General features: G+C 37.5%; 1 protein-coding gene across 4 annotated transcripts in view; it reads right to left on the reverse strand.

Annotated features, from left to right (window-relative positions):
• NELL1 (neural EGFL like 1) overlaps positions 1–13,280 on the reverse strand; it is a gene marked incomplete at its 3' end in the record, with an annotated part of 862,435 nt that overhangs the window by 32,629 nt on the left and 816,526 nt on the right. For all 4 annotated transcript variants that reach the window (XM_079930799.1, XM_079930798.1, XM_079930797.1 and 1 more), the window contains one exon: positions 11,979–12,172. In XM_079930799.1, coding sequence (XP_079786925.1) covers positions 11,979–12,172 — 194 coding nt within the window. The remainder of the gene's footprint in view (positions 1–11,978; positions 12,173–13,280) is intronic.

The following is a 13,280-nucleotide window of genomic DNA, read 5'->3' on the forward strand; positions in this document are numbered from 1 at the left end:
TTCTTGCTCCAGCATTGTTCTCCTCTGGAGTGAGGGTGCTGGTATTAGGAGGGGAAAGAGCATACACATAGAGGGAATGGAGCCAGCTCATACTCGAACCTCAGGGCTTCTGCTCCAGCAACTTGGGACTCGATCCCAGACCCAATAGGGTGGTGCTGACCACTGAGCAGAGGAGAAGCCCTAGATCACACTTGGCTCTGGTCCTAGCAACTTCATCTCCAGACCCATATCCTACCAATGTGTTAGTTTCCAGCACATTCTGGTGAAACACATGACTCATGCTCATGTCAGATCCAGCTCTCCCACTAAAGCCCCTGGACACATGTAGACTATACAGGGATGCTCTCACAGAAGGACACTCCTTCAAGACCCCAACAGGTAACTCTCTCACCTAATTTCATAGAGACAGAGAAAGTTAAGCAAAATGAGAAGACAAAGGAATTTGTTTAAACTGAAAGAATAAGAGGAAACCCCTTAAAAAAAAAACTAATAAAAGAGAGACAAGTAATTTACCAGATAAAGAGTTCAAAGCATAAATAACAAGAATGCTAACTGAAGTAGGGAAAAAAATAGATGAATAAAGTGAGGATTTTAACAAGGAACTAGAAAATATAAAGAGTCATTCAAAACCAAAGAATACAATAATTGAAATAAAAACCACACTATAAGGAATTAACATCAGACTAGGTGATACAGAAGAACTCACAGTGATCTGGAAGTAGAATAATGGAATTACCCAATCAGAACAGCAAAGAGAAAACAAATATAAAAAATAGAACAGTTTAAAGGACCTCTGAGACAATATCACATGTTCTGACATTCACATTATAAGGGTCCCAGAAGGAGAAGAGAGAGAAAGGGGTTGAAACTGTATTTGATGAAATCATGGCTGAAAACCTCCCAATCCTGAAGAAGGAAACAGATATTCAGGTATAGGAAGCACAGAGGGTTTCAAACAGATGAACCCAAACAGATCCACACTAAACATATCATAATTGAAATGGCAAAAGTTAAAAATAAAGGGGCAATTCTAAAGGCAGCAAGAGAAAAACAAACAGTCATATACAGGGGAACTACAATAAGGTTATCAGCTGATTTTTCTATATAAATATTGAATATACCATGTCACTCCCTTCTGGCCTGCAAAGTGCTGAAGGGGAAAAACCTGCAACCTAGGATACTCTACCTAGCAAGAGTATCATTTAGAATAGAAGGAGAGATAAAGAACTTCTTAGACATGCAAAACTACAAAAGTTCATTGACACTAAACCAACTTTAGAAAAAATGATAAAGTGTCTCTAAGTGGAAAAGAAAAGGCCATTACAAGAAGTAAGTTGATAGGAAAGGAAGCATCCCAATAGTAAAGGCAAACTTAGGTAAAGGCTGAGGATCAACCACTAAAATAAGCTAGTACAAAGATTAAAATACAATTAAAAAATTGTAAAATCAACTGTATAATAATCAATAAAGGGACAAACATAAAGATGTAAAATGTGATATCAAAAATACAAAATGTGGGGAATAAAAAATGTAGATCTTTTAGAATATGTTTGCATTTAAATGACTACCTGTTTAAAACTAGTAAATATAAGTCAACATATATGAATCCCATGGTAACCACAAATCAAAAAGCTACCATCATTATACGAAACTAGAAAGGAACACACATATCACTATAAGAAAATCATCAAACTACAAGGAAAGAAACTAAAAGAAGAAGGAAAAAATAGAGAATAACTACAAAATCAACCATCAACAAAATGGCAATAGGTACATATCTACCAATAATCATCACTTTAAATGTCAACTGACTAAATGCTCCAATGAAGTACATAGGGTGGCTGTTTGGATAAAAAAAAACAAGACCCATTTCTGTTTACAGGAGACTCATTTCAGAGGTAGTAACACACACAGACTGAAATTCAGGGAATGAGAAAAGACATTTCATGCAAATGTAAATGACAAGAAAGCTAGGGTAACTACTCAGATCAAATAGACTACAACAAATCTATAACAAAAGACAAAGGGAATTATATAATAATGACGGGATCAATACAAGGAGAGTATAACATTCATTAATATATATGCATCTAATACAGGAGCACTAAATATATAAAGCAAATATTAACATACATAAAGTTAGAAATTGATAATGATACAATAATGAGTAGGGGACTTAACACCCCACTTACATCATGGACAGATCATCCAAACAAAAAAATCAATTAGGAATCAGTGGTCTTAAATGACATTAGACCACCTGGCCTCAATATTTATACATAGGACATCCCATCCAAAAACAGCAGAATACACACATTATATATAAGTGCTGTGGAACATTCTCCAGGATGGATCATATACTAGGCCACAAACAAGACTCAACAAATTTAAGATACTAGAAATCAATTACCTGAAGAAAAATGGGCAAAGCGCAAACACGTGGAGACTAAACAACACGCTACTAAAAAACCAATGAGTCAATGAAGAAATTAAAGAGGAAATCACAAAATACCTTGATATAAGTGAAAATGAAAACACAGCTCTCAAAAATCCATGAAATGCAACAAAAGCAGTCCTACAAGGGAAGTTTATAGCAATACAGGCTTACCTCAAGAAACAAGAAAAATCTCCAATAAACAACCTAACCTACCATCTAAAGGAATTAGAAAGAGAAGAACACACAAAGCCAGCAGAATGAAGAAAATGATAAAGTTCAGAGAGGAAATGAATAAAATAGAGACCAAACAAAATAATAGAAAAGATCAATTAAACCAAGAGATTTTTTTGAAATGATAAACAAAATTGACCTTTAGTCAGACTCATAAAAAAAAAAGAGTGAGGACCCAAATTAACAGGATAAGAAATAAAAGAGGAGAAATAACAATTGATATCACAGAGATACAAAAAATAATAATAAGAATGCTATGAACAGTTATATGCCAACAAATTGGACAACCTAGAAAAATGGACAAATTTCTAGAAACACAACCTTCAAAGACTGAATCAGGAAGAAACAGACAATGTGAATAGACTTATTACTAGTAGTATAATTGAATTTATTAAAAAAAAAAAAAAAAACTCCCAGCAAAGAAAAGTCCAGGACTGGATGGCTTCACAGGGGGAACTCTACCAAACATATAAAGAAGAACTAATACCTATCCTTTTTAAACTATTCCAAGAATTGAAGAGGAGGGAATACTTGCAAATTCACTCTATGAGGTCAGCATTACCTTGATACCAAAACCAGACAAAGACAGTACAAAAGAAGAAGATTACAAGCCAATATCTCTGATGAATATAGATGCAAAAAATTCTCAGCAAAACGATGATACATCATGATCAAGTATGATTTATTCCAGGGATGCAAGGATGGTTCAATACTTGAAAAATCGATGTGATACACCTCATTAACAAAAGGAAGGATAAAAATCACATGATCATCTCAGTAGATGTAGAAAAGGCATTTAACAAAATTCAACATATATTCATGATAAAAACTCTCATCAAAGTTGGTACACAGGAAACATATCTCAACACAATGAAAGTCAATTATGACAAACACACAACTAAAATCATACTTAATGGTGAAAAGCTGAAAGCCTTTCCTCTAAATTCAGGAATAAGACAAGGATGCCCATTCTCACCACTTCCATTTTACATAATATTGTAAGTCCTAGACACAGCAATTAGACAAGGAAAATAAATAAAAGACATCCAAATTGGAAGGGAAGAAGTAAAACTGTCACTAGTTGCAGATGATAGGATACTATATATAAAAAACTCAAAAATCTCCATCAAAACACAATTAGAACTAATAAATGAATTCAGTAAATTTGCAGGATACAAGATTGATATACAGAAATCTGTTGCGTTTCTATACACTAATAATGAACTATCAGAAAGACAAAATTTAAAAAATCCCATTTGAAATTGTATCAAACAGAATAAGTACCGAGGAATAAATTTAACCAAGGAGGTGAAAGACATATACTCTGAAAACTATAAAATGTTGAAGGAAATTGAAGAGGATAAAAAGAAATGGAATGATATTCTCTGTTCCTGCATTGGAAGAATTAATACAGTTAAAATATCCATTCTAGCCAAAGCAATATGGATTTAATGCAATTCCTATCAAAATACCCATGATATTTTTCACAGAACTAGAACAAATACTCCTAAAATTTATATGTAACCACAAAAGCCTCTCAATTGCCAAAGCAATCTTGTGGGGAAAAAAAAGAGTAAGAGCAAAGCTGGAGGTATCATACTCTCTAACTATACTAAAAAGCCACAGTAATCAAAAGAGCATGGTACTGGCACAAAAACAGACACATAGATCAATTGAACAGAATAGACAGCCCAGAAATAAACCCATGTACTTATGAACAATTAATCTATGGCAAAGGAGGCAAGAATATACAATGGGGAAAAGACAGCCTCTTTAAGAAGTGGTGCTGGGAAAACTGGAGAGCTACATGTCAAATAATGAAATTAAAACATTTCTTCACACCATACGCAAAAGCAAACTCAAAATGGATTAAAGACCTCAATGTCTTTAATAACCATAAAACTCCCAGAAGAAAATATAGGCAAAATATTCTCTGACATAAATCATAGCAATATATTTTTTTGACTCTGTCTCCTCAGGCAAAGGAAAAACAAAAGCAAAAAAAAAAAAAAAAAAATGAAATGGGACCTTTTGCACAGCAAAGGAAACCGTTGACAAAACAAAAAGATAACCTTGTAAATGGGAGAACAGGATAGAAAGCCCAGAAATAAACCCACACGCTTATGGTCAATTAATCTATGACAAAAGAGGTAAGAATATACAAAGGAGAAAAGACAGCTTCTTCAATAAGTGGTGCTGGGAAAACTGGACAGCTACATGTAAAAGAATGAAATTAGAACATTCTCTAACACCATACACAAAAATAAACTCAAAATGGATCAAAGACCTAAAAGAAAGGCCGGACACTATAAAACTCTCAGAGGCAAACATAGGAAGAACACTCTCTGACACAAATCACAGCAAGATCTTTTTGGATCCACCTCTTAGAGTAATGAAAATAAAAACAAAAATAAATAAGTGGGACCTAATTAAACTTAAAAGTTTCTGCACAGCAAAGGAAACCATAAACAAAATGAAAAGACAACCCACAGAATGGCAGAAAATATTTGCAAACAAAACAACCAACAAAGGATTAATCTCCAAAATATACAAACAGCTCATGCAGCTCTATGTCAAAAAAACAAAAAACCCAATCAAAAACTGGGCAGAATATCTAAATAGACATTTCTCCAAAGAAGGCATACAGATGGCCAAAAAGCACATGAAAAGATGTTCAACATCGCTAATTATCAGAGAAATACAAATCAAAACTGCAATGAGGTATCACTCCACACACATCAGAATGGCCATCATCAAAAAGTCCACAAACAGTAAATGCTGGAGAGGGTGTGGAGAAAAGGGGACGCTCTTGCACTGTTGGTGGGAATGTAAATTGGTACAACCACTGTGGAGAACAGTATGGAGGTTCCTTAAACAACTAAAAATAGAACTACCACATGATCTAGCATTCCCACTCCTGGTCATATATCTGGAGAAAACCATAATCTGAAAAGATACCTGCACCCCCAGTGTTCACTGCAGCACTACTTACAATAGCCAAGACATAGAAGCAACCTAAGTGTCCATTGACAGAGGAATAGATAAAGAAGATGTGATACATATATACAATGGAATATTACTCAGCCATAAAAAAAGAATGAAATAATGCCACTTGCAACAACATGGATGGACCTAGAGATGATCATACTGAGTGAAGTAAGTCACACACTCATATATCACTCATATGTGGAATCTAATTTTAAAAAAATGATACAAATGAACTTAGGTACAAAACAGAAACAGTCTTACAAATACCAAAAACAAACTTACGGTTACCAAAGGGGAAACATGGTGGGTGGGATAAATCAGGAGCTTGGGATGAACATACACAGACTACTATAAATAAGATAAATAACCAACAAGGACATATTATAGCACAGGGAACTCAATATTCTGTGATAACCTATAAGAGAAAAGAATCTAAAAATGAATGAATATATGTATATGTATAACTGAATCACTTTGCTGTATACCTGAAACTAACACAACACTGTAAATCAACTATACTCCAATAAAATTAAAAAACAAACAAAAAATCAAATCAGACCTAATTCAACTTAAAAGTTTTTGCACAGCAAAGGAAACCATTGACAAAACAAAAATATAAACTAGTGAATGGGAGAAAATATCTGCAAATGTTATGACCAATAAGGGGTAATATGCAAAATACATAAACAGCTCATACAATTCAATTAAAAAAAAAAACAATTTAACAATGGCAGAAGACCTGAATAGACATATTTCCAAAGAAGATATACAGATGGCCAACAGGCACATGGCAAAGATATTCACCATCACTAATCATCAGAGAAATGCAAATCAAAACCACCATGAGATATCACCTCACACCTGTTCAAATGGTTATAATCAAAAAGTCTATAAATGACTAATGTTGGCAAGGATGTGAAAAAAGGCAACCCTAGCACACTGTTGGTGGGAATGTAAATTGGTACAGCAACTATAGAACATTGTATAGAGGTTCCTCAAAAAACTAAAAATAGAACTACCATAGGATCCAGCAATTCCTTTCCTGGGTATATATCCGAAGAAAGTGAAAACACTAATTTGAAAAGACAGATGCACCCCAAAGTTCATAGCTGCATTATTTTTAGTAGCCAAGATACGGAAGCAACCTATGCATCCATCAACAGATGAATGGATAAAGAAATGTGATATGTATATACAAGGGACTATTACCTCAGTCATACACAAATAAAATGAAATTCTGCCATTTGCAACAACATGGATGGAGCTAGAGGGTATTATGCTTAGTGAAATAGGTCAGACAGATGCTCTATGTTATCACTTTTACGTGGAATCTGAAAAATAAAACAAATGAGTATAACAAAACCAAAACAGACTCACAGATATAGACAACAAACCAGTAGTTACCAGTGAGGAGAGGGAAGGGGGGGTTGTGTAACATAGGGGCAGGGGATTAAGAGATCCAAACTACTATGTATAAAATAAATAAGCAACAAGGATGTATTTTACAGCACAGGAAAATACAGCCATTATTTTATAATAACTTTAAATGGCATATAATGTATAAAATATTGAATCACTATTGTATAACTAAAACTAATACAATATTTTAAATCAACTATACCAGTAAAATATTATAACAAGACACATATAGTGTAACAACTCACATTTTTCCCTATGGATTCTCTACTACTAAATACTTCTAAGAACAAGAATTCCACACATACAGGAAAGTATTTGTTATTATTAACTGATAAATAAAAATGAACAAAAGTGGGGAAAAAAAGAAAGGGAAACACAACCTTAGGGCCTGCACAGCCAACTCCGGCCATCAAGAACACCCTAGACAGGAAGGTATTGATAATGGTGCTGGTTAAGTTCTGAGAGCAGAGCAGAGCAAAGCAAAGCATTTTTATGAGTAGCTGCAGGATTCTAGAAGTCTAAGATCTACCCTGGCCCCAGGCACAGGCTGACTCATCCCTCTTCTTCACTCTCGGAGTGAGTGCCATGCTGAGAATGGCAGGGCTATTTTACTGGCAGCTCCTTGCAGAGAGGGTTATTCTCTCCTTACCTGAAGGAAAAGCACGAAGCCTTTAGTTTCCCTACTGTGGCCACCTTCCTCAGTTTCTGGGCAAAGGCTTATACGAGGCCAGATCAAATGGCCGGTATTCCAGACAATTTCAAGGCAAAAAAATCTTCTAACACTTTACCCAACTTCCTTGTCACAGCTCTTTGGCCCTGACTTTAATATGAATGGTGGGTGACTGCTTATAATTTCTATTTCTCTACCCATCTCTGTAATTTCCAGAAAAACTCAAGACCTGGTTTTGCTCAGGTCCTCAGTATTATATTTACTTTCAGGATGAATGCTTTTCTTTTTAGTTTACCTTTCTTTTTAATTAAACAAAAATAACAACAAAACAGAAAAACAAAAACAAACCCCCTGAATGAAGCCCAGATATGAAATCTGGCCTTTATAGCTTTTCTCTTTCTCCCACTGGATTTTCCAGCTACTAATGATAGTAGTAGTAGTAGGTAAAGGTGTAGGTACAGGAGTAAATCGCAAATCCTGTCTCTTCACTTGAAACTGGCACCTCAATTCTTTCCACCCAGGAAAATGGGCAGCTAAGCTTCCAGCATGTCTCTCTGAAGCTTTTTTGTGCCTACATTATAAGAACACACATAGCCCCAGAGGCTGAGTGTCTGACATCATCATTCATCAGGGCCCATCATTTTACTTCTGTGTTAGCTCCCATGTGATCCTACCTCTCTTGCTCTTTCAGGTTCTCACCTTTACTTTCCTGAACCTTTACTTCAGCCTAAGTGGTATCTCTCCATTTAGCCTTGATCTCCCCAGTCTGTCCATCATGCTGTCAATCAGACCACGATTAGGCCACACCAATCCTAAATGAAAAAATCTCTCGTGATCCTCAGCTGCTCACTTGCTCCTGATATTCTAATCTCAACATTCACTTCATATTTCCTTTAATATATATCGTTATGCTTCTGTTTCTTTGTTCTTGTTTTCCCTCTGTTTGGAATTCACCTTCCCCACACCTCTACTTGGATAAATTTCTCATCCTTTAATGTTTCCTTCAAAGTTCACCTACTCTGTGAAGTCATTCCCTATTGCTTTCTGCATCCTCCCAGAATATAGAGCATACTTCCCCTTCATATGTTCCCTCAACAAATAAATTGTTCATGACTCTACCATGGCATGACAGGTGGTTAACTGTGTATCCATTTCCCCATTCATCTCCATGATCTCCAATATAAATGTAACCACTCATACTAAAATGCTGCATTTCCTAGAAACTAATAAAGCTGAGACCACTCTGTCTTTCCATGTAGTACAGATAGAAAACAAAAATGTCTCCATAAGGCCCTGGACAGATTTATGAAAGGAAAAGCCACAGATGGGTATCTATGAAAAGAAATTGGGCTGTAACTAGGATTTAGGGATCAAGCCCAGCGAGAGAACCATTTTACACTCTGGGTTTCTGCGATCTGGATAATGCTGGAGGAACGTGGGTTCCAAACAATTCAGCAATTATTCTGTGCCTAATCAGCTAAGGGGTCTAAAGGTGCACAAAATCATTGCCACTGTCAAGGAAGCACAGGGCATCTAAACAAAGCCCAAATCCATTTGCGCTAGCCTAGCTCTATCATTGAACTCCATTCAGCTGTGGACACGTTTCAAGGCCACTTCTGTCCATTGGCATGAAACATCAGCTAACCCGATGTACTGATTCTCAAGGGGGAAAGAACTTTTGACTTTGCTTCTTTCAACAGTATGCCTTGACCCTTTGTTGGCTTGTGTGATTCTGCTTGTGTGATTCTTTTTTCTTTGAATTTGAAACATCAAGGGCATGATTAAAAAGCTAGGACTTTGTATCTTAACCTTGATTTTACTCCTTAGCCTCTAAGATGATGCCATTATAATAGTTCACTTTGATGCTTAAGTACTGGAAATATTTCTTATCAAATCAGAATAGAATACTTACAACTGAAAATAATGGAAACAAACAAAGAGGATTGCAAATAAGTTCATGTTTTGAGGATGATCTACAGAATTTGATTCAGGGTTTCAGTTCAGCTCCTAAAGCCAGACCTCCTCCCCGCCCACGACATCTTGGAAGCTATGCTATTAATGGGTAATTATTTTTTTAAAAAGACTTATGTAGAGAACTCTGCCCAGTACTTTATTCATAAAGGAGTGCAGTGGTGGTGGAGGTGCATTATAGTAACAAAATAAGAGGACAGGAATTGTTCCTTTCCTGTGGCAATGTCGGTCTGATTTCCAGAAGTCTTTGGAGGTACTTTAGGTGTCAAAGCAGAATAAGTCAACTTAGCCTGCTTGGATTATTAGCCCCACCAATTAATGAAGCTTTGGAAAATTCTTAATGATTGGTAAGTGCCCTGCTTTATCATGGACTTAAATAAAACAACAACTGAAAAATAAATTTCGGTTTCATACTCAACTAAAGTCCCTTGCCTGTTCCAGGTACTGGGGATCTAGAAAGCCTAAAAAGGATTTGGGGTCAGGTTGTGAGCCTCCTCAAAGGTTTAGAAAAACAATATTTTCTAGAAAAGAACTAGTAAAGGGATTCATCTTCATTTTGCTGGCTGAATGGAGACCTAATTACCAACCTCTTCCATAAGCCTTTCTCAACTATTCTAACCCACAACAAGCTTTTCCGTCTCTCAAAAACTTTTGCTGTGGGAATTCCCTGGCAGTCCAGTGGTTAGGACTCTACGCTGTCACTGCGGAGGGCCCAGGTACCATTCCTGGTCAAGGAACTAATCCCACAAGCTGCGCGGCGTGGCCAAAAAACCCCAAAACTTTAGCTCTGAGTCAGTGCCACATGCTTAAATATTGTACTTAATAACTTGAAAACTTCTTGAGGGAATGTCCTACCCAGTCATTAACATAGTACTGAGTTGAGCATTGAGCTCAGCCAAGTTGGATTGACTGATTACTTAATTGGTTTTTATAAATGTCAACAGATGTCATCTGTAGAGGGTTACAGGACATGTAGCAAGATGAGAAAACTATAAAATTTGAGGCAAGTAGAATTCAAATCCCAGCTTACACATTTATATCTTGTGATATTAAGTGTACATTACTTCCCCTAAAACTTAGAAACTCAGTTTCTTCATCTTTCAGAGTTGTGCTATATTAAGTGGGACGCTGTTGTTAAATTACAGGATGCTTGGCATATAGGAGGTACTTAACAACTGGGGGCAATGGACCTAAGTTTAAATGCGGGGAACTATATTTATGTATAAGGGGGAAAATGGGTGTTATGGGCTAATGATCTAAACACCTGGTAAAAGAGTTTTCCTAAATAGGTGCCCCTAGGTCTGTTGCAGGTGTGACAGACTTGAAGGCAGGTGAATGAATTGGGGGACTTTTCAACGTCCATTTCTACTGTGTTTCCAGGGAACACTCTTGAGTTTATCAGGAGACCAGTTCTCTACAAGGCTACTAAGCAAGTAATTTCTCCGAGTTCCCATGCCCGTAAGCCAAATATTAAACAATCCCATCCCAATGGGACATAAAAATACAATGTTAAGAGCTACAGGAAAGCAATATCAAAGGAAAATGAATAGGCAAGATCAACAAAAGAAGAAATAAAGCACAAGGAAATCAAACACTTCAATAGGCCCATTTTGCAAAGCATAAAGCAAAACTAGTTGATGACAGAATTTTGTTTTCAGAAGCATTAAACTCACTTCCAAACAACCTAACGTAAGGAATAGCCCAGCACTGAGAACGACAAAGAAGACATCATTTGGCCAGACGGCCTCGTACTATCATTATTGTGTTCAGAATGTATCAGAAGCCCACCTGTCTCTGACCACTGCAAGCAAGTGTCTGAGCCTTGCTTTTCTGGATGATGTCACCAGAAGAGTGAGCAAGTTCGTGCAGGTGATCATTTCAGAGAAAGAGAAGTTTTAATCAGCAGGACTGTAGAAGTGAGAGTTGAGGGCTCATTAAAGCTCTCACCCAGCTGACCTTAAAGGCACTGCCAGCTCTCAGCGGGAGGACTAACATCGGCTTCTCTGCCCTGCTCCCCACCCCCACCCCCCCGGGGTTCAGCAGTCTCTTTGCAACCCTATACCTCACTTTTCATTCCAAGCAGGTCTGCTTGCCACTCAGCAGCATCATTAGCTGTAGCTAGGATTAGAACAGGAGAAGTCTTTTCAGGAATCACGGGAGACCCATGACTCAACCACCTGGGGGAAAGACATGGGGAGGGAGAGCAGAGGGGGAGGGAGAGAAAGAACAGTGACAATCTCCGCGGCACCACATTAGCCTCACCTTGCAGGAACAGACAGTACACCTGTCTTCTTTCAGAGTCCACACCTGCCCATTGTGCTTCAGTCCTCCTTCGTGGGGGCAGTCACCAGAGCAGGAGGGCCCAGAGGGACAGAGGCAGTCGAAGCCCCCTGCCAGGTTGATGCAGGCAGAATCATTCCAACAGGTATGAGTTCTTAAGGCACATTCATCAATGTCTGCAATGAAGAAAGCATGGAGCGTTAGAGTCCAGTCAAGATGATCGTTAGAAAATCATCATCACTTGTAATAGCATTAGTTAACATTATTGAGTGTTTGCCTTGTGCCAAGTACTGTGCCAAGCTGTTCACATGCAGCTGAGGCTCATATAAGTTAAACAACATGTTCACTGTCAGATAGCTAATAAGTGGCCAGTCTGGGACTCAAACCCACAGCTGTCAGACTCTAATTACTAAATTATCCAGGAGCAACTCTGAACTGCTTTTAGGATATTCTCAAGAACTATACCATCCAGAGGCCATAAATACTGCTAATTCGTTAACAGTAATGGATACACCCATGGAGATCTGGGTCTTATAGAAAAAGTGTGAATAGATTAGCCACTGAGTAGGAAGGAGTGGGCAATTAGGGCAAAACGAGTGAGCAATTAGGGCAACCCTGAGCCAATTAGGCTGCCCCCAGATCCTGGGGCCAAGGTTGAAAGAAAAGGAAATAATTCTTGGAGGATGCCTTGCCTTATCAAAAACTCACCACCCTAATGGCTAGCAACATTTTTGCTCACACAAGAAAACATCTCAGAGGTACAGTTAGGATATGGCATGAATGCTGACGAAAGACACCATATATTTTGCTGTTTTTCATTGACAGCCAAGTATGGAAGGAAAACATAAATCCAGTAGCCCTCCCTGACATTCAGGGCTCTGGTGACCTTAACATCTCAAACACATAGCTGTCCAGCCCTGGTTTGAGTCCTTTCCCTGCAGACAATCTATTACTGCACAAGGCAGCCTATTCTATCTTTGAATAACTCTTTTAGAAACGTCTTCCTTTTGAATTATGGTTTTCTCAGGGTATATGCCCAGTAGTGGGATTGCTGGGTTGTATGGTAGTTCTGTTTTTCGTTTTTTAAGGAACCTCCACACCGTTCTCCATAGTGGATGTATCAATTTACATAATTCAAAAAGAGTTATGTACCACAATGATCATTGCAGCTCTATTTACAATAGCCAGGACATGGAAGCAACCTAAGTGTCCATCGACAGATAAATGGATAAAGAAGATGTGGCACATATATACAATGGAATATTACTCAGCCTTAAAAAGAAA

The sequence above is a fragment of the Stenella coeruleoalba genome (genome assembly GCF_951394435.1).
Source record: "Stenella coeruleoalba genome assembly, chromosome: 8".
Lineage (NCBI taxonomy): Eukaryota > Metazoa > Chordata > Mammalia > Artiodactyla > Delphinidae > Stenella > Stenella coeruleoalba.